Below are 19,623 nucleotides of genomic sequence, written 5' to 3'. Positions count from 1 at the left end.
ATCTCTAATGAACTTTAACCGTGTCTTATTTCAGAGGCTCTTTTGTCAGAGTAGCAGAACAGGGGAAGCCAGGAAGCTCAGCGCAGGGTCCCAGAAGTCTTTTTCTGGGTTATGACTTCCCACAGCCCATGGCTTCCCCTGGGGAAGGTGACTCCTGAGGTCGGTTAGTGTCTGTGTCCTGTGAGAGATGGGTGCTATTCCCTGGGAGCTGGGACCACCAGCTTTGCTGCCAGAGATGGTAGTTTTGCCAATCCTGCATTTAAAACTGTGATCAGGAGATGGAGTGCTCTATAACCCATTTCCAGTCTCCTGAGACATCTTGTCCCTGCTTCAAGGCATCCTTTAAGTCTTCTTTCAAGGAGTCAAAGCACAAATCAAACCAGTATCTTATCTATAGTAATCTCTAGATCTGTTATTCCATGTTTGTTCTTTGGAGATTAAATTAGGTCTCAAAGGAAATTCATTTACCTTGCATGTCTTTTCATTTGACCTAATTGAAATGTCATGGCCAGATACAGGACTTAAAAGCCTAACATATGTGATTAAGATCAGGGCTTAAGAGGGGCTGAGAAAAGATTGCTTGCTCGGTCATACTGAAAATATCAGTCACAAATTTGTTAAATTAGCCCTTTACATTTTAGCAGCTCATAGGTACCCCAGAGACTAAGTGGCAAGAGGAAATGAGCTGAGTGCGAGCTGTCACTCTTTCCTATACTCCTGTGATTTTCTGAAATCCCAGGCGATGATATTCATAAAAAAAAGCAACCCCCTAAAACCCTCTATCATCTAGCATGAGTGCCACAGAAGTCACTGAGCTGGGAAACAGGGATGGGTTCCCACTGTACCGCCAAGTCGCAGCAAAGACGTTTCAAATAATGTAATTAATGCAAGAGAATATATAAAGATATATATATATATTCACACAGAAAGAGATAAAAGAGAAAGTAGCATGTAAAATGAAGAGAGTAAAGTAGGCTTAATGTCATGTTTAAATCTCAAGCCATGCTGTTCCCCCATCTCAATGCAAACCTGTGGCACAGAGCAGAGCAAAATGAACTCTTACCCTGGAGCGCATCTTGGGGTGAGGAGCTGGCTGCTGCTGCAGGTGGTAGTGGCAGTGTGGTCTGAAACCGCTGCTCCTGGAGGATTTATTATTACCTTTTATCAGAAGAGGATATGAATGTGCCTCTTCCGTGGAGATTTAATTGGAACCTCAAACAAGTTTCATTCAGCCCCGCAGCTCCCTCTGCGTCAGAGGCAGGACGGTGGGGTGGGCCGAGCGTGGCGGGGAGGAGAGAGGATGCAGTGTTTATCTGCAGAACGAGGCACCCGCTCGCCAGGCTTTTATCAATGCTTATCTCCCTCCAGGCACCTTAACTCTTGCCTGGGTCTCAGTGTGCCGAACACTGCTCTGGGACTTCAGTCCTCTCTCGCATGGTTTGCAGGTCTGCTCTACCACAATGGCTGGTAGTTTATGAATAATAGTTTATGAATTCATCCATTAGGAGGAATGGCCAGCTTAGTTGAATGGCCATGGGAAGTGAATCTTTAAAATAACTAAGAGTCTAGATCTTGGACTACTCTCCGGTGGCTGATGGCCAGTCTCATCTGGTGGCTATTCCAGTGCCCTTTCACAGATGACCGGTAATTCTCAGCCTGGTGTTTGCAGCAGACAACAGATAGGATTAGCTGTTGGTCTCCGGCCCCCTCTGTATAATGGCCCCACAACCTGGACTGCTCACCGACCCTTAAATCTGACTCTTCAGCTGGGGATGGTGCAACTCAGTGGAAAGACTGGCTCTGAGGTGGACTTGTTCGGTTGCTGCAGAAAGCTGCTTGCCTTTGGTACAGCTATCCTTGTTCAGACCTTGTCTTCCTGTTACACATCCTGGAGTGCAAACAAGCAGATGTCACTGACAGGGCCTGCAGCACCCTGGGGATTGGTGGTTAACCACCATGGATAGCTTTCAGGGAGCACAGTCTTGAGAAAGAGGGATATTCCGTCAGTTGCTCCCCCCCCTCCCTCTTTGCGGGCACCACTCCGGGTGGTAGGTGCACGTTGGCAGGGGTGAGCAGGTGCGTGTTGGGAGCGGTGCCCGTGTGTGGGCTGGGTGCGTGCGTGTTTGAGGGACGCAGACCATACGTGCCCCACGCACGTGGTGAGGGAGGCTGCGTCCGCAGGTGGAGCAGGGAGGGACTCACCAGGGGTGTGGGAGAGAGAGATTCTTCACGGGAAAAGGCAGTGTGTATAGATTTTTGCTAAGGGTCTGTGTTTGGGCCTTTCAGTGAGATCTATGTTCCTTTAAAGCCTACAAATGGAGAATGAAGAGATGCGTGTCAGATAATCCCTGCAGCGGGCAGTACAAGAGCAGCTGCTTCTCCCAAGGGATGTAGTACAAGGAGCTCACTCCAAAGGATCCGTTCTCTGCTAGGTTTTCCCATTACATGCTGAGTGTGTCTAGCACTAGAAGAAAAAAAATTGTGAGCAGCTCTTCCTCAGAAGGAATACAGAAATATTTATGTCACGAATTCACAAACTGTGGGCTTGTCCACAAGGCCCTGGCAAACTGCCTTTACCTAATCCGCAATGCAGATCATTTTTTTAGGATTTCCAAAATCACAGTGGATGGAAATAGTTTTGAAGGTCAGGATCCACTGATCTAGGCCATGATCTCTGAGTGATACGGGTGAATCTCACCTCTTCCCTGGGTACCAGTAGATTTGAAAGGTTATAGTCCCTCCACATGCGAAGCTCTGCCCTTGCTCCCTGCCCGCCAAAGGGTGCTGGCAGTGGGCTGCTTCATCTACAGCCTTTCCCTAGGCCGTTGTGCTGTCTGCTTTATCTCCAGGGAGAAGGAGATACTGCTCAGATTAACAAGGCTGATTTCTCATAAGCCAAGCTGGATGGAAAATTTATATCCATGCATGAGCGAGGTACTGCAAATGTCGTTTAAAATGTAATCTCTTATTCTGTTGCTTCTGTTTTCTTAAACTTTTGACATGAAGCTCCACAATTTATTTTTTAAAACAAACTTGATACCAGCATTCATTCAGGATACAGAGATTTACTGCAATGAAAGAAAATAAATCCTAAACATATTCACCTTTTCTCTGTTGACATATAAATCTGCCATTGAGGCCATTTATCTGACTTCTGCATAGCCAAAAACTATTGTCAGTGACGTGAGATGAGTGCATCCAAGCAAAGAATTCCCTGGTTGTGCATTAGAGCAGAAGTAGAAGCATTTAAATATGTTTTGTGAGCTGAGAATCGAATGTTTAGGCCTAGAAATTACTTTCTAAATATCTGCAAAGTAGACAGAAGATGAGTAGTGCACCACCACCATCTACTGAGTGAGCTCAGAATTGCTCAGGTAAACCATGGGCTCTGTGTGGAAAATACTTCAGGGAGATTTCCCTCTAAGTGAAGGTGGGGACAAAGGGTTTTTTTCTCTGTAGGCCCCAAAGTCAGGACACCATCTCATTCGGCAGAGTGAAGACCTAAGCACCCAAAGCAAATTGCAATGTTGTCTCACTTCTTTTGCAGGCAAGGTGGGAAAGCTTACTCAGATGTGCTGTGGAAATACTTGCATGTGTCCATCAGATATTTCCAGGCAGTTCTCTTTGAGGTTTTTTTTTTTTTTTAACCATTATAAATGTTTGCAATGAATTTTTTTTTCCAACAACCCTGTGGAAAAAAAGACTATGATTTTCCTGCTGGCCAGGCTGAAGTAGTAAAGTGAAATGAATGTTTCTGATATACTGGAAGTATAATAGACTTTATAGGATGCCTCAAAACCCATCTTACGTGGGCCTGAAGCATCGCTGATAGCAGACCTCACGATTGCTCCGCAGGCTGATTGCACTCCTAGTGAATTCAGTTGACAGCAGGCTTTGCTTGGCTAGATTGCTCTCTGCTGCTGCCTCACCTCAAAGGTGCAGTGAAATACAAAAGCTATGCAGCGAGGGCTGCTGTGTGTCGGTACAAAGCAGCACACAGCAGCATTTTAGAAAGTGGCATGTGACAAATGGCTTATAGATGTAATACTGGCATTTCTGGGTCAGATGAACCCTACCGCGTAAATAGAAATTGGAAGAGACACCCGTAAAACTGTACTTTTCTTTAAAGTCAGTCTCTGCTACGTGTCTCCTTTGCTGTTAAATAACGGAAGTTTTATACTACCTGCCACACAAATTGCTAGGCTTGTGGTGGTTGCTTCAGTCTGCCTGTTGCCTTATGCTCTATATGCGTATACAGTAGGTGAATTTGCATGGTTTTGTCAAATGCTGTTTTATTTTTAGGTGATGAGGCAAATAGTCTCAGCCTGTGAGAATCGTAAGAACAGATTAAAAATACTTAGAACACAAATGAGCTGAGCTGTATCAGGCAATTGCAGTTAGTGTCCCGGGTTTCTTGGGGCACCTTTTAGCCAGGCTTTGAGAGCAAGTGGGACCATCAGAGTAACCCAAGACGTTGTCATTCGGTGTGCCTTGCTGTTCTGTATATTGTTAAGCCCTTTCAGCTTTTAGCAAGCAGAAAGCTAGGTGATGTGCTCAAGGCCACATCGCATTAGGAGAGCTGAAAGCTGGCCAAAGCAGCCTACTTTTATGTTTAATCCACTAGACTGTGTTGTCCGTTTGCCTGGGAATTACTTATTCTGTGTTTACTCCCTCCTTAGCTGAACAATTCCTTGTCTGATTCCTAAGCTTTTCCGTCAGTCCAAGCAGTCCCTGACGCTTTGCTGCTCCAAAAAACATGCATGGAATTGCCAATATCTCTCTGAAAATGCATTCTGTCCCCCAAATATTCCTAGTTTTAGTAGAATACTGTTTTACAGCATTAAATAATTCTATCCCACGGCTAAGCAGGGAGAACAAGCACCAACTGTTAAAATTTAGCATGTGCGAAGAGATAAGATACATACTCTCTTTCTTTCTTTCTCTATTTATCTTGTCTTTTTCTCTCTTTCTGTTTCTTATCTTGTATTTTTCTTTCTTTCTTTTTCTTTCTCTTTCTTATCTTCTTTCCCTTTTTCTTTCTTTTTTTCTTTCTTTCTCTTTCTTATCTTCTTTCCCTTTTTCTTTCTTTTTTTCTTTCTTTCTCTTTCTTATCTTCTTTCCCTTTTTCTTTCTTTTTTCTTTCTTTCTCTTTCTTATCTTGTATTTTTCTTTCTTTCTTTTTCTTTCTCTTTCTTATCTTCTTTCCCTTTTTCTTTCCCTTTTTCTTTCTTTCTCTTTCTTATCTTCTTTCCCCTTTTCTTTCTTTTTTTCTTTCTTTCTCTTTCTTATCTTCTTTCCCTTTTTCTTTCTTTTTTCTTTCTTTCTCTTTCTTCTTTCCCTTTTTCTTTCTTTTTTCTTTCTTTCTCTTTCTTATCTTCTTTCCCTTTTTCTTTCTTTTTTCTTTCTTTCTCTTTCTTATCTTCTTTCCCTTTTTCTTTCTTTTTTTCTTTCTTTCTCTTTCTCATCTTCTTTCCCTTTTTCTTTCTTTTTTTCTTTCTTTCTCTTTCTTATCTTCTTTCCCCTTTTCTTTCTTTTTTTCTTTCTTTCTCTTTCTCATCTTCTTTCCCTTTTTCTTTCTTTTTTTCTTTCTTTCTCTTTCTTATCTTCTTTCCCTTTTTCTTTCTTTTTTTCTTTCTTTCTCTTTCTCATCTTCTTTCCCTTTTTCTTTCTTTTTTTCTTTCTTTCTCTTTCTTATCTTCTTTCCCTTTTTCTTTCTTTTTTTCTTTCTTTCTCTTTCTTATCTTCTTTCCCTTTTTCTTTCTTTTTTCTTTCTTTCTCTTTCTTATCTTCTTTCCCTTTTTCTTTCTTTTTTTCTTTCTTTCTCTTTCTCATCTTCTTTCCCTTTTTCTTTCTTTTTTTCTTTCTTTCTCTTTCTTATCTTCTTTCCCCTTTTCTTTCTTTTTTTCTTTCTTTCTCTTTCTCATCTTCTTTCCCTTTTCTTTCTTTTTTTCTTTCTTTCTCTTTCTTATCTTCTTTCCCTTTTTCTTCCTTTTTCTCTTCCTTTCCCTTTCCTCTGCCCCCCCCCGCCCCCCGCCCGCCCCTGGGCCCCAGCACCGCGGACAGCTCCCCGCCCGCGCTCCCCCCCCCCCCCCCCCCCCCCCCGCGCCGGCTCCGGGTGCCGGGGACGCGCCCGCCGGCGCCGCGGGGGCGGGGCGGGGCGGGGCGCGCCTATATCAGCGCGTGCGCGCGGCGGCCCGCGGCGGCGGACAAGATGGCGGCGGTGCGGGCGATGCGCGGGCTGGTGAACGGCGCCGGGCCCGGCGGCCCGCGGGAGCAGGCGGCGGCCCTGGCCCGCGACTACTTCTCCCAGCCGCGCCTCAGTGAGTGCCGGGGCGGGCCGGGGCGCGGAGCGGGGCCGGGCCTGGCGGTGGGGCCTGCGGTGGTGCCGGGCGGTAGCGGCAGGCCCTCCCCGGCGGCGGCCGTGGCCGGGCCGCTGCGCGGGCACAAGCACGGAGCGGCCTCGGTTCTGCTCCGGGCGGCGCCTCGCGTGCCCGGGGACCCGGTGCTGCGCGGGAGCGTGGGGTCTTCGCTTCGCCGCCTGCAGAAGTAGAGCTTACAATGACTTCAGTCTACATAAACCCTTAAATTAGTCACGCCTTGGAACCATCAGCGTGTTTTCCACGGGGTAAAACAGGCCCTTTTGGTGTCCTTCACGACAGACTTCTCCTTTTGGCAGGAACTGAAGGTTGCTGTGCGTTGTGGGGGCTGGGATGGATTTTGTTCCATTAAAACGATGTTGGGAAATGTGATGAAAAAGGGGAAATGACAGTCTTGTAAAACCTTTATTGCAGCGTAGTAAGGGGAAAGTCCGAATTGTTTGAAGGTGCGTTTTGTCCAGCCTTTCTGACCTAGGTAGCAATTATGTAACTGACTGTACCTGTACACTTAAATAGCATAAATACTTTCAAAATTGTAGTCGGGGAACTTTTCTTCTATGCCTTCTTTAAAAATTTCAGACTGGTTTGAAATCCAGATTAATAATCATGATCTACCCAGATGTCGATTCTTCTGCTTTATTCTGAAATGAAGGTTTCTGTCAAGGTTGGAGCCAAGGAGACTTCCTAGGCAAATTACGCTCAAGACTTTCAAGGTAGATGTTCATGCAAGTCAATGTGACTCGATAAGATCCTGAAGTGCTCACTCCTCATGGATACTGTGTTATAGAAATTTACTGCAGCACTGTGCTGGCTTCTCTCCCTGGAACATTGATTGCTCTTTTCTATTTAGATTTTGGCTTTTGCCAAAATTGACATTGCTTGCAAGTTGTATACAGAAAAAAATATTTTGGTTGGTTCTGATTTGTCATAGGATTGGTTGATCTTAATGGAAACACGGTTTTTGAGTCAGTGGCAGGCTAGTTTTGAAGTAGGGCATCGATGCTGTCTGATATCAAGGGAACATGTAGTATCCTTATGTGGAAAAAGCTAGGAGTAACCTCTTCCCTGTTGATTGAGGAAGAAATGCTGATGAAACAGTCATGAGATGAAATGTAGCATTGCTCAAGATGATGTTTCCCACTTCTCGCAGACACTGGGCTGCAAACACTTGCAGTCGAAGTAGAGTCCTCTGTGTAGTATAAAGTCTTATCTAATTCTCACTGCTCAAGTGAAATGAGCAGACAAGTTTGTGCTTTCAATTTAGACTAATTTGGGGACACATGATAAGTCTCATATCCTATAGCAGGGTTTTGACGAGCATTAAAACTGAGAGAAGAAGAGTTCCAACCTTGTACCAGGCACATCTGACAGAATGGCTCTTGTCCCTTATTTAATGGCATCTAAGTTTGATTATTGCATTTTGACATTACTGGAGACTATACTGCAACGGCTTAAACTATTTGCTTAAGTGCAAATACTGTACTGTTGATGCTCTATACAACGCGCTGTATGCTTGCTGAGCTCAGGTATATTGTGAAGTATCTAAGCCACGTGATACCCTGCAGCTTGATGCTGGTGGAATTTGTGACCTTTCCATAGGAGCATGAATGCCCATTTCCTCTGTTTTGCAGCGTGATCAAGAAAGGGTGCTGGTTTCTCTCCTGTTCTGTAAATGGCTCCACTTGTTCACTTCTTCCCCCAGGGATCAAGTGATTAATAATCACTCTCGTGGTCACTGGTCCCTTGTGACCCTGATAAAGCTTTGACTTCAAATGTTACTTGTATCTGTGGATCAAGTGATGCTGAGCTTTGGCTGGGATTCCGGCATGCCCTTAAAGCAGTGAAGGAGGCCTGTTTACTACATCTTCACAGCTTTTCTAACGTGCTGATTGCAGGGTAATGGAAGTTTTATAACTTTTGGGCACACTGGTACTCAAGAATGTACTATATAGCACTAGTGCTTAGGAGCTGCTAGTGTAGAAGGCATGAGCCCTCTGAGGCAAACCGGCTAGCTAGGGACTTGTATCAGGTGTCAATCCTGAAGTCAAACCAGGGTAACCCAAGAATAGGAGGTGTTTGTCTAAAGTGAAATTCAGCCTTTTACAGTATAGTCCTTTGACTTTTCTGGGGAGACAGAGAAAGGTGTTGTAAGGTTTCCTCTCAGCAGTAATGTTTTCAGTGTGCCAGAAAATAAAACATACTGTAGAAGCTCTGCTGATCAGCTTTAGAGCATGAGACCTGCTCCCTTTGCCAAGTACACGTTTTAAGGCATGCTCTATTTCTGTGTCATGAAGCAGGACACTTTTTTTAAAGAAAGAAAAACCACCCTTGAAGTTGAGTATTGATATTACAGCCTTCTCACTGTATGAGAAGTCTGTATGTTGGATATAAATTGTGGAGGCACCCATAATTACTTCCTTATCACAAGTTGCAGAAATCATTATCCCTGTTTTTTTAAGCATCCTGCAATTGTATGTATGTTAATAGGAAAAAAGTCTGTAAGACTCATGAATTATTTGTCTTATGGCTTAACGTATAACTTTACATTATATTGGTGTCTCTGGTGGCAATGCAGGACTTAAATAGCATTCTGATTATACTCGGACATAGAAATTCATGGGCGGAAGCCTATGTGATGGACAAGAAAATGGCAATGTGATATATCGTAACGTTATCTCAGATACTTACCAGGTAGTGGCAAAAATGCTGGCAACACAATTCAGTACTTTATCCTCTTCTAGAGTTCATAATAAGCATAGAAGTGGTACAGATTTGAGTCCCAAACCTGAGACTGGAGATAGGAGTGAAACTTCTAAACCTAGTCACTTCATGTAGGAAAAATCTAGTGTTTTGATGAAGTACCTGACTTGTGGTTTTCTTTCTTTCAGCGTATAAAACTGTATCAGGTGTCAATGGTCCCCTGGTAATCTTGGATCAAGTTAAGGTAAAGGTTATTTTTAACAAATCAGGCTTTGAGGGATATTTTCCAGGAAGGCTGTGACAGGTTAAATCCTGATTGTCGTGAGATTCATGAATCCACTAAGCAATTTATATACAAGGTAGTTTCTGACCGCCGAGGTAAATGAAAATACTCAGGTTTGCTGTAATGCTAAGGAAAGCTATCAGTGTCCTGGAAATGGAGGAGCAGTTGGGGCTGTTGTAGGAAAGAAGGGAAACATTTCAGTTCTACCCAACTGCTGAAAACCTTGTCTAAATTTGAATGCAGAAACATGAATTCACTTTGTTCTTGCTGTTTTTGTTCTCATAATACAGTTGCTTTCTAAAAGGGAACTATGAACAGTTCTTGTTTATTGCAGCACTGTGCTGGCAAGTTATTTTTTAAGGCAAAACTGATGCTGTGTACAGGCAAAAGCCAGTTTTTTTTCCTTACAGTACATTGTGTTTAGCAAGAGGTGGCTTTGAATAAGCATGTTGGTACTGCGAGGGTCCTTAAAACAGTTTTGGGCCAGACTTTCTCCAGTCAGCAACTCTAGGCAAATTTTGTTTAGTCTCCATGAAAATGGCTTTAACTTAATAAATTTTGGCTGCCTTGGAATGAATTTTGTTCTGATGATAAAACTATTAAAAGTTTTAGTAGTTACTAGAGTTTTACGCTTGCTTGAAGTTGTGGTAATCTTATTTCTTGACTTGTACTCTGGATTTAATATTTTCTACTGTCTGTCTTGTTCATCCTCAGTTTCCTAGGTATGCAGAGATTGTCCACTTGACTCTTCCTGATGGTACAAGGAGAAGCGGGCAGGTTCTGGAAGTCAGTGGCTCCAAAGCTGTAGTTCAGGTAAGACTAGAAACAGGAGTCTCTTGATACAACAGAGAAGTATTTTGTTAATAGGCATATGTCTGAGCCATGTCAAACCCATCTTGCGATACCTTCCTTTGATAATTCTAAATACTGTAAATAAAAAAACACCCACTTACTTCAAGTGCAAGTGGCATAAATGATTTAGAAGACAAAGTTGGAGTTCTGTGTGACTTTATTTGTATTTGCCCCATCAGTTCCTTTGTAGCTAGATATAAGGGAATTGTACTGTATTTCTGCAGTATTAGATTCAGGATTAACTCCTATGCTATGTGGATATGTATATTTTCCTTTTAAGCAGCTGCTTCTTGTTAACAATAGTTTTTCTTATCTGAAGAACTTTACCCTTTTGGCAAAAGCAGATACTTGAGAGCAAAGGTATAGTGCCGGGTTTAGTTGGTTGCTGCTGATGCACTTTGGATTTTGTTTAAACCAGGTCTTTATGTTTTGTACTAGTGAGTTGCTCTTTAAATGCACATCGAAATCCTGCTTGCACAGGACCGCCTTGCTTTTTCCTTCTTGTGGCCTATCAAGTGTTCAAGAGGTGAAGCACCATTCCACTGCATTACCGTATTCTGTAAAGCACAATACTTACTCCTTTTTCCCTGGTGTTTCTTCTGGTGTGTATACAGGTATTTGAGGGAACTTCAGGTATCGATGCTAAGAAAACATCTTGTGAGTTTACTGGGGATATTCTTCGAACCCCTGTCTCTGAAGATATGCTTGGTAAGTATTTGCGTCTTGCTTTGGAAACAGAACAGACTTATCACATACTAACTTAGTTTCACAGTAACTAACACTTCAGTTTTATTGCTGTGTCTTGCAGGTCGAGTATTTAATGGATCGGGAAAACCTATAGACAGAGGCCCCATTGTTTTAGCTGAAGATTATCTTGACATAATGGGTATGTTCTTAATCCATTTCTGGTGTGGAGTTGAAGACAAATCTTGTCTTTCTGATTTCTGAATGTTAAAATAGATTTGACTTTGAACCTAAGGCCTAACTGTTAGGGAGAGTTTTGTTAAAGGACATCTTGTTCTTAAGTACATATGTAGCATCAAACAAATCAAAGATGTGTAAGTGAGGTGAGGTGAGATGAGGTAGCAGAAAATAACTGTCATAATACTTGGAAGCTGTTCTTTGAAATATATGTAGACTATCTTAATCAGCCTCCAAAGACAAGAAACTAGTAGCCTGACAAGCTTTTCCTGAAAGCGTCCTTGCTGTTTGTGTGAATGTATAGTGCCAAAGTCCTGGGATCTGTAAAAGACTTGGATTTGTCCAGGAGTGGCTAAAGATCCGTAAGCCTGAAGCTGGGTTTTGTAGCTTTAGACATAAGCCTTAGATCAGTACTTCAGATCAGTGCTAGTTCATGCTTTAAACTAGTACATGGAATAACATGTATTCTCTTAAAAATACAACAGGTCAACCAATCAATCCTCAGTGTCGAATCTATCCAGAAGAAATGATTCAGACTGGCATTTCTGCTATAGATGGTATGAACAGTATTGCCAGGGGGCAGAAAATCCCCATATTCTCAGCTGCTGGTTTGCCCCATAATGAGGTTGGTACTCAAGCAAAGCTATTTTCAAAACTGTTAAAGCAGTTTGCATTTACCTGGGGTTAAAGAGTAAGTTAGGTTAAAATCTGGTCTGTGTAATAGCGTCAAACATACAGACAGACTAACCTGGTTCTTTTTTCTAGATTGCAGCTCAGATATGTCGCCAGGCTGGCTTGGTGAAGAAATCCAAAGATGTGATGGACTACAGTGAAGAAAATTTTGCTATTGTGTTTGCTGCTATGGGTGTAAGTTGCTATTATTGGAGGAAAAAGATGCTGGAATATTAAATAAGACAATGTCGAGTGGTAGTTGAACATTACTACTTTTTAAAGTGTTCTAGGTAGGTCTTACATATAATAAAAGTGCTAAATAGGCTGGCTGGCTGAAAAACCCAAATGGCCAGTAGTATGGTAACAAAGTGAGTGCCTCTTTAATTAGGATGAAGTATTTTAAACTTGGGCTCTAGCCTAGACTTCTAGAAATAACTCTATTTTTGTCAAGATCGTAGGGGAGTTTTCATGATACAGAGAACTCTGTGTATATCTGTTAATAATGAGGTATTTGGATTTTCATATGATGCAAAAATATAGCGTGCTAAAATCTAGTCTTGAATTGATATCTTAATATTGTGGTTTAGGTGAACATGGAAACTGCTCGGTTCTTCAAATCAGACTTTGAGGAAAACGGGTCCATGGACAACGTGTGCCTGTTCTTGAATTTGGCTAACGATCCAACGTAAGTAGTTAAACTGTATCAGTTGGGAAAAAGCAGAGAAGAACAGATAAACTGGAATCTGAAGCCTCACCGGTGACCTGTCAGATATCATTTATGTTGACATCTTGCAGTAAAGTGGAGTATGAAATGCTGGCACTCCTGTTAGTGCATTTAGCAGATTTTTAAGGGGATTTTAAAGTATTTGCGACTTCAGACTGTTACCTTGCAACCTTAAAGTGCTTATCATGAATGTGCCATACTCTTCTGTTTCAGCATTGAACGCATTATCACACCTCGTCTAGCTCTAACAACAGCGGAGTTCTTGGCATATCAGTGTGAGAAGCATGTACTGGTCATTCTGACAGATATGAGCTCCTATGCTGAAGCTCTGCGAGAGGTATGCATTAACTCGTGCTGGGTGTTGGCAGAAGGGATTGATAGTATAAAGTAGAATGTGAATTTCTGCTCAAGCAGAAAGTATTTGTTACGGTGTTCTTAAACTGCACAGAGACTTTTAGCTGTTTATCAGTTGGTTAGAGTTATGTTCAGCAGTCAAAATTTTCTTGCTGGTATGATCGTTAAACCTATTTGGCTGCTTAAATTCCAACAGCTTCATGTTACAATTTCTAATTTGCCATAGCATCTTGTCATGGATGGTTGTGGTGACATACTACTCTTAATAGAGGATTTGGGTGGTTGTATTCTGGTATCACCCCCAGGAAGGGATACCTTAACTCACGACGCTGCTTGAATTAGAGGAGACTGCTGGTCTGTGTGAGTGATCCTGCTTCCTGGAAACACTTTTCTGGATTGTTTGCAGGTTTCAGCAGCTAGAGAGGAAGTGCCTGGCCGTCGTGGTTTCCCAGGTTACATGTACACTGACTTGGCTACTATATATGAGCGTGCTGGGCGTGTGGAAGGCAGAAATGGTTCCATTACTCAGATTCCTATTCTTACCATGCCCAATGATGGTGAGTTATTTTTCAAATGTTTTTAGTAACTAGCACTTTAAAGGACTCCCTTAGCGCAAGGTACCTTATTTTGGACACACAGCAAGAGAAGAACATGGCATTTAGGTTTTCTTATAGATGTTGCAGTTTTTGGCTGTCTGTGTCTGTTCTTACTAGAAATGCTTTGCCCAATTCAGACTTCAGGACTATCCTGCAGCCCTCTATTAGGAGTATCTACAGTTGTAATTCTTGCATAAGAGTACTTAAATGGTGTCTGAAGTAAAACATCATTCATTAGTACCACTGCTATACTGTGTTAAGTATCTCAAAGTAGGCATATCACTGCCAGAATGGATATGAAAGGTCTGAAAACTGACAAACCACTACTTTTCTTAGATATTACTCATCCCATCCCTGACTTGACTGGATACATCACTGAGGGACAAATTTATGTGGATAGGCAGCTGCATAACAGACAGGTGTGTACCAGACTAGTTGGAACATTTAAGAACGCTCCTGCACTTGTTGCACTAATAATGCTGAGCTTGTTGGATGTCTGTTTCCTCCAGATATACCCACCTATTAATGTCTTGCCCTCCTTGTCTCGACTGATGAAGTCAGCTATCGGAGAGGGCATGACCAGGAAGGACCATGCAGATGTATCCAACCAACTGGTATGCAGAAAACCTCATCTGAGAACCGGAGGCATATTATTTCAAATACACATCTTTTGCGAAGCAGCCTGTAAAGAGCACGCCGAACAGTTGCAACTGAGTGCACTTCTGACTGCTTTAAAGCATCAACTCTGAGTGCTTAGTCTAGTCAAGTGACACCATTTGGTTTGGGTTTGAACAGAAATCTTTGTACAGAGATACTGTGTGACTGTGTGGGTCACTGCTACATGATTCTCTGCAGCATAAGTGTGCACTGTATGGTGTAGAACATCTAATGTTCTCCAGCAAATACTAAATAAACTGTTCTTTTTCTGTATTAATTGAATGGAAAGTGATCCAGGCTTACTGCATCTGTCACTGCATAATACTAGAATAATGCCATGTTGTCAGCTGCAGTAGCCTTAGTTACTTAAAGTAATAAAGGGACTGGAAAGGGACCTCAGATGTTATCCTTCCAAAAGGCCACCTCACTTGCTGTTAAACTTGAGGAAGTATTTTAGTTACCGAGGTAAAAGTACTTATTCTGTTTCTCTCCCTTCTAGTATGCCTGCTATGCTATCGGAAAGGATGTACAGGCTATGAAGGCTGTAGTTGGTGAGGAAGCTCTTACCTCAGATGATCTTCTTTACCTGGAGTTTCTGCAGAAGTTTGAGAAGAACTTCATTGCTCAGGGTAAGTGTCTGTTTCAGCAACGTCACAGTATTCCTTAACACCTAGAAGGTCTAGGTCTTATTTTAAGATCTGCCTTTTGAGACTTTTTCTTGCTTCATAATTCAGTCTGTGGTTACAATCTGTAGGTCCTTATGAAAATCGTACTGTTTACGAGACCTTGGACATTGGATGGCAGCTTTTGCGAATCTTCCCCAAGGAGATGTTGAAGAGAATTCCACAGACAACACTGGCTGAATTCTATCCTCGGGATTCGACTGCAAAGCACTAGCTGCAGCTTCATCACTAGCTCCTTGCTCTGTGAAATGCTGTTTGTTTTCTTTCTTCATGTGTTGGTGTTTACTTGTCGCCCTTGTAATTAAAACCAAGAATAGGTGACATTTGTGCCAGTGTTCCTATGTACACTGATACCAGTTTTTAAAATATCCCTACTTCCAAAGCCTGGATCTTCAGGAAAATCTTTAGGCCAGCTCTTACAAATGTGCAATAGCTGTCATGAAGCTTGTGTTTTGGAACTGGACCTTTTGTAGACATTTTAAAAGAATGTCTGAGAATTATCAGAAAGTGTAAATCCTTACTTTCAAACCAGGAACATGTGGTTTAGAAAACATGAAGGAGCAAATGACTTCCTTTGTCCAAAGAATCTGCTCTATCATACTTAGTTGCCATGCTGATGGTAGAACAGATGGCACTTTGCTGTGCTGCTGTTGTGCTTGAAGACCAAGCTAATATGTGGAAAGTGTGGTGCAAGTAACATCTTTGAAAAATGCAAGTCACTAATTTTTAAATATGGCTTAATAATCTTAAAGATATGCGTGAAGTAGGGACACTAGTGAGCATACTAGTGCTTTTCCACTAGCAGAGGGTCTTTTTGGAGGTCACAGGCAGTGGGTTGCTACCTGAGGGGAGCTTGTTAGGACTCAGTTACTGATTTAAAGGTTTTAAATTGAAGTTTGCAAACTAAGTTTCCTACTTACCCATTTTATTCCTTGAATTCTAGAAATGCCAGAGACACAAAACAGCGGCTAAAGCATTCCAAGGTCAGTAGTGTCCCAATGGGCAAACTGTAGATAATTCAAGGTGTCGTGCTGCTACTGAAGGGGATTATGTGTGATGTGACAAACTATTAAACCTGACACGCTTGTACTGGTGGGAGGTCAGCTTTTAAAATGTCTTGTACTAAATGATGCAACAGAAGAAAACTTAATATGTGGATGGATATTTTGAATTCTGTTATAAAGCATGCTCTAGGTGACACTGGGTCCTGAATCATGTTTGAAACTGCTGTGGATTGCACTCTAGACACAGATTTGGCTAGCCAGGAGAGCTCAGCATTCCCAAACACTTCCAACTTGGCTAGTCAATTCTGTGTTGTATTTTTAACTAGTTTTAAGTGAGGCTCAGAGCCCAGTGCTGGCAGGCTTTCTTGCTTTCTTTTTTTTCTTTTTCCCCCCAGGCTTAATGTAGTCTAAGCTCTGGTTTAGCTAAACCAAAGCATGTTGCACCTCTCTAAACAACTTTCTCAGTGCTTGTCTAGGAAGGTGCTAACATAGCTTACACTATAGTGTAATAACTCCAGAATTCCCTGATGTTTCCCTATGTGCAGTTCTTTCTATAGTTTGTTCAGTGTTCTCTGTAACTTGGATGCAAAGCAACTTTATTCCAGTGCATTCCACCCTAAAGCTGTGTCAAGTCTATTTTTCTTGAGGTAGGGATGGGAGGTTGGAAGTATTGGCATGAGAATACTTTAATGTAGAAAATATCTAAATAAATTAAATATGAAAGGTGTTGAATGAAATAGAAGCTTTTGTGATTCTGTGGTAAGAAACAATTTTGGGTCATTCTGCAGTGTCTTGCTACAGGAGTGGCTTAGATGTCCTTTGCCGCTGGGGTTCCTGTTTACATGAAAATACTTCATCTGCTAAAAGAACAGAAGCATTTTTCACTTCCATTTCCATATCTGGAGAGAAGGTCTCTGGGGACGCCAGCACATTGTCACTAGAGTTGATAGCTTTCAATAGTCAAGATTTGAATGGGCTTCAGCTTTAGGACTGCATGCTTTGTGCTGGTAAAGTGGGTGAGAGGAATGTTGTAATTGTGGGTAAAGACATTACAGGAATGTTGGAGGGTAATGTGATACCAGTGTTTCCACCTGAATCTCAATTGTTAGCTTGTGCTAAAGGAGCCTGGGAAAGTATCCTTAAAAGGCTCCTTGAAAGTCAGCTTAGGGGACATGTTGACTTTACATTTTCTATACAAATCATACCAAGGGTGACCGGGAGCCTAGGGCCTGAGTAGATTTATTCTAGTATTCTGCAAAGACAGCCTGGGGCATGATTCTACTTAAATCACTAGTACAAGTCCCTCCACGTGAATTAACTGTTTTGTCATAACTGTTTCCATGCTGGAGGCTGAGGGATTGCAGCACATGTCTGGTGAAGGTGGCAGAATTTCAGAAGAGAGCAGTATGAAACAGTGAGATCCAGGATTCTCCTAGAGGTACTCCAGAGAGCTGAGGTAAACCCAAACTTACCTTCCTTCACTGGAAAAACATGTGCACATCAAAAACAGTCTGCCTTTATTCACTTAAGGAGGAAAGAGAACACCTTTCCTTTGTCTTGGTTTGCTATTCATTTTTTTTTTTTTTTTTTTTAAGAACTGTGCCCTGATTTCCCGAGCTGCAGTGACACTGTCTCTGTAAACAAGGGTTTGTTCTGACTGATAAAAACCTGAGGCTGTCTCAGCTCTTCTCCCCAATTAAATTTCATTCTATGGTGAAACTTGTAGAAGGTGTTCCTTGTACAGAAGTACAAGTAGTCCTTGAGGGAGATGAAGAGACTAGCTCATTTAAAAAAACAAAACAAAACCTCATTTTAATGTGCAGACTGGTTCTTGCAATATGTCTTTTGCTGGAAGTCACTGCAGTATCAAAATTACAAATCCCATTTTCTCAGTATTAATAATGACTTTATGGTTGTCCCAGAGAGCTTGAAAGACTGTTTGTTTAATGTGGTGGAGAATGGGGAAGGAGGATATATAGTATGTTAGAAGGCAGCATGGTTTTTCTTTAACAATTAAAAAGTTGGAGCAAGCAGGATGGATTTCTGTTCCACTGACTCAGCTAGCTTAATATTGTAAGTGCCTCAGTTTACCTAGCTGAAAAAATTAGAATAATGGCAACTGCTTTAAACAAATGTTTTATGATCTGTAAGTGGAAAAAGGGGGAAAGAATGGCTTTATAACTAGACCACTGCGTTGTCTTTCAAGTTGGACTGTCATGTATCCAGCTTTTGAGCTGGTTTGTATAAAGTGGTTTCACCAATGCCCCGTTATTTCCAAATTGTCTTGTCCCTTCCCTGAGTCAAACAGACTCAACCTTTTTAAAGCAATCAGCTATGCTGGGGAACTGGTACCAATTCGTCATAGACTGCTGGAATCTCAGAGTGGCTTTACATCTTGAGGAAAAGGCTTATGGTTAATGCACTAGAATAACTTAATTAGCAGGTGGCAGCAGTCAGTGTTCAGTGATACCTGTAAATAGTAGGGCTGGACTTGGTTTGAAAACTTGAGTAAGAGAAGAAACTCCAAAGCCCAATGCTGGTCTTGGGAGCAAAATATTCTGAGGTACCAAGAAGGCGACGAGTGCTGAATTCCGGAAGCCCTTCAATGGCTGGTGAGTTCGGGGGACAATGGTTGAATGAGCATCCTTGCTACCGTGCTGAGTGCTGGAGAGCATGGCAGCTGCCTTTCACAGGATACCTGGAAGTGTTTGTATACCGATGAAAGTGGCTCCTGGAATGTGGCCATGTTACACAGCAAAATAAATTCTGCCATCATAAGAGTATTCTCTGCAATTAAACTTTCTAATTTGCACTGCGTGGGAGCAAAGTGGGAAAAAATAAGAGGTTTCCCTGCTCTCCCAAGGCTCATGGCAGGTCAGTGAGATGCTCAGACCCAGGCTAATCAGCAAAGCCTTGCCAATGATAGCATGGCTGATCTGAGCCAAATAGAGGTTGAAACTGAGTTTAATAAATGGGGGTGGTTTTAGGTGGGTTTGTGACAGGGGTGGTCCCCAGCAGCCTGGGTTTACTGGAGATGAAATAGCTACTGTCTGGAGCTCACAGGGGTTGTGTTCAGCCTGCACCGTGCTCGCCAGGAGAGGCTTTTCAGCTCGGCAGAGCAGTGTGATGAAGCCAGGCAGCCACACCGCGGCAGTGCTGGCCTGGCCTGGCCTCGCAGGCTGGCGGGAGTGGAGAGGGGATGACACGTCGGCTCCCAAATCAGGCATCTTAATGCAGTCCAGAAAGGCATGGTTGTTTCAGATCCTGTATTACCTGGAACTAATGTTTCTTCCTGTTAAATGTTTGCACAGCAGTTATTACTTCAAAAACCTAATTACCAGACTAGCTGGAAGCAGCACTGTATGCAGTGATGCTTTTTCGTTTGTTTGGATGCTGCCGACTATAAATGAACTGAGTTTTTGAATGATGGTTTGTGAGAATAGCGAGGAAGGGCTGGTTCCAGGTTCATTTGGCATTGTAAGGTCAAGGGAGAAGGCTTCTGTGTAGATGCACAAAAACGGCCTGCTGAGGCTCTTCATTCCCTGTTGGGGAAAATAAAACTGGCCTTACTTGGTGTTTGAACCTGCAGGACCTCTGGTCTGATGAGGAACGCGCGCCTGGCAGAGGCAGGCAGAGGTTTAACCTGACAGTGTCTGGGTCTGAACTGCCCCCTCGGACGCGGGCGCAGCAAGGGGACGGCCTGCTCTGCCCGCGGTGTGTGGCTCCCCTCCCGCTGTGAGGCCTGGTCTGGCTCTCATGCTGTGCAGCGTTGCGCTGCTACCGCTGCGATCCGCAGGCAT

General features: G+C 42.6%; 1 protein-coding gene across 1 annotated transcript; it reads left to right on the top strand.

Annotated features, from left to right (window-relative positions):
• The first annotated feature begins 6,165 nt into the window (after positions 1-6,165).
• ATP6V1B2 (ATPase H+ transporting V1 subunit B2) lies at positions 6,166-16,565 on the top strand. Its single transcript, XM_064497677.1, has 14 exons — positions 6,166-6,320; positions 9,266-9,321; positions 10,075-10,173; positions 10,827-10,920; positions 11,021-11,098; positions 11,619-11,758; positions 11,899-12,000; positions 12,393-12,490; positions 12,743-12,866; positions 13,290-13,440; positions 13,816-13,898; positions 13,989-14,093; positions 14,636-14,765; positions 14,891-16,565. The coding sequence occupies exons 1-14, from the start codon at positions 6,212-6,214 to the stop codon at positions 15,031-15,033; spliced, it is 1,512 nt and encodes a 503-aa protein (XP_064353747.1). The 5' UTR covers positions 6,166-6,211; the 3' UTR covers positions 15,034-16,565.
• The last annotated feature ends 3,058 nt before the right edge of the window (positions 16,566-19,623 follow it).

This window comes from Dromaius novaehollandiae, chromosome 26, assembly GCF_036370855.1.
Source record: "Dromaius novaehollandiae isolate bDroNov1 chromosome 26, bDroNov1.hap1, whole genome shotgun sequence".
Lineage (NCBI taxonomy): Eukaryota > Metazoa > Chordata > Aves > Casuariiformes > Dromaiidae > Dromaius > Dromaius novaehollandiae.
The sequence above is the reverse complement of the archived record's forward strand: the minus strand, read 5'-3'. Positions and strand labels throughout refer to the sequence as shown.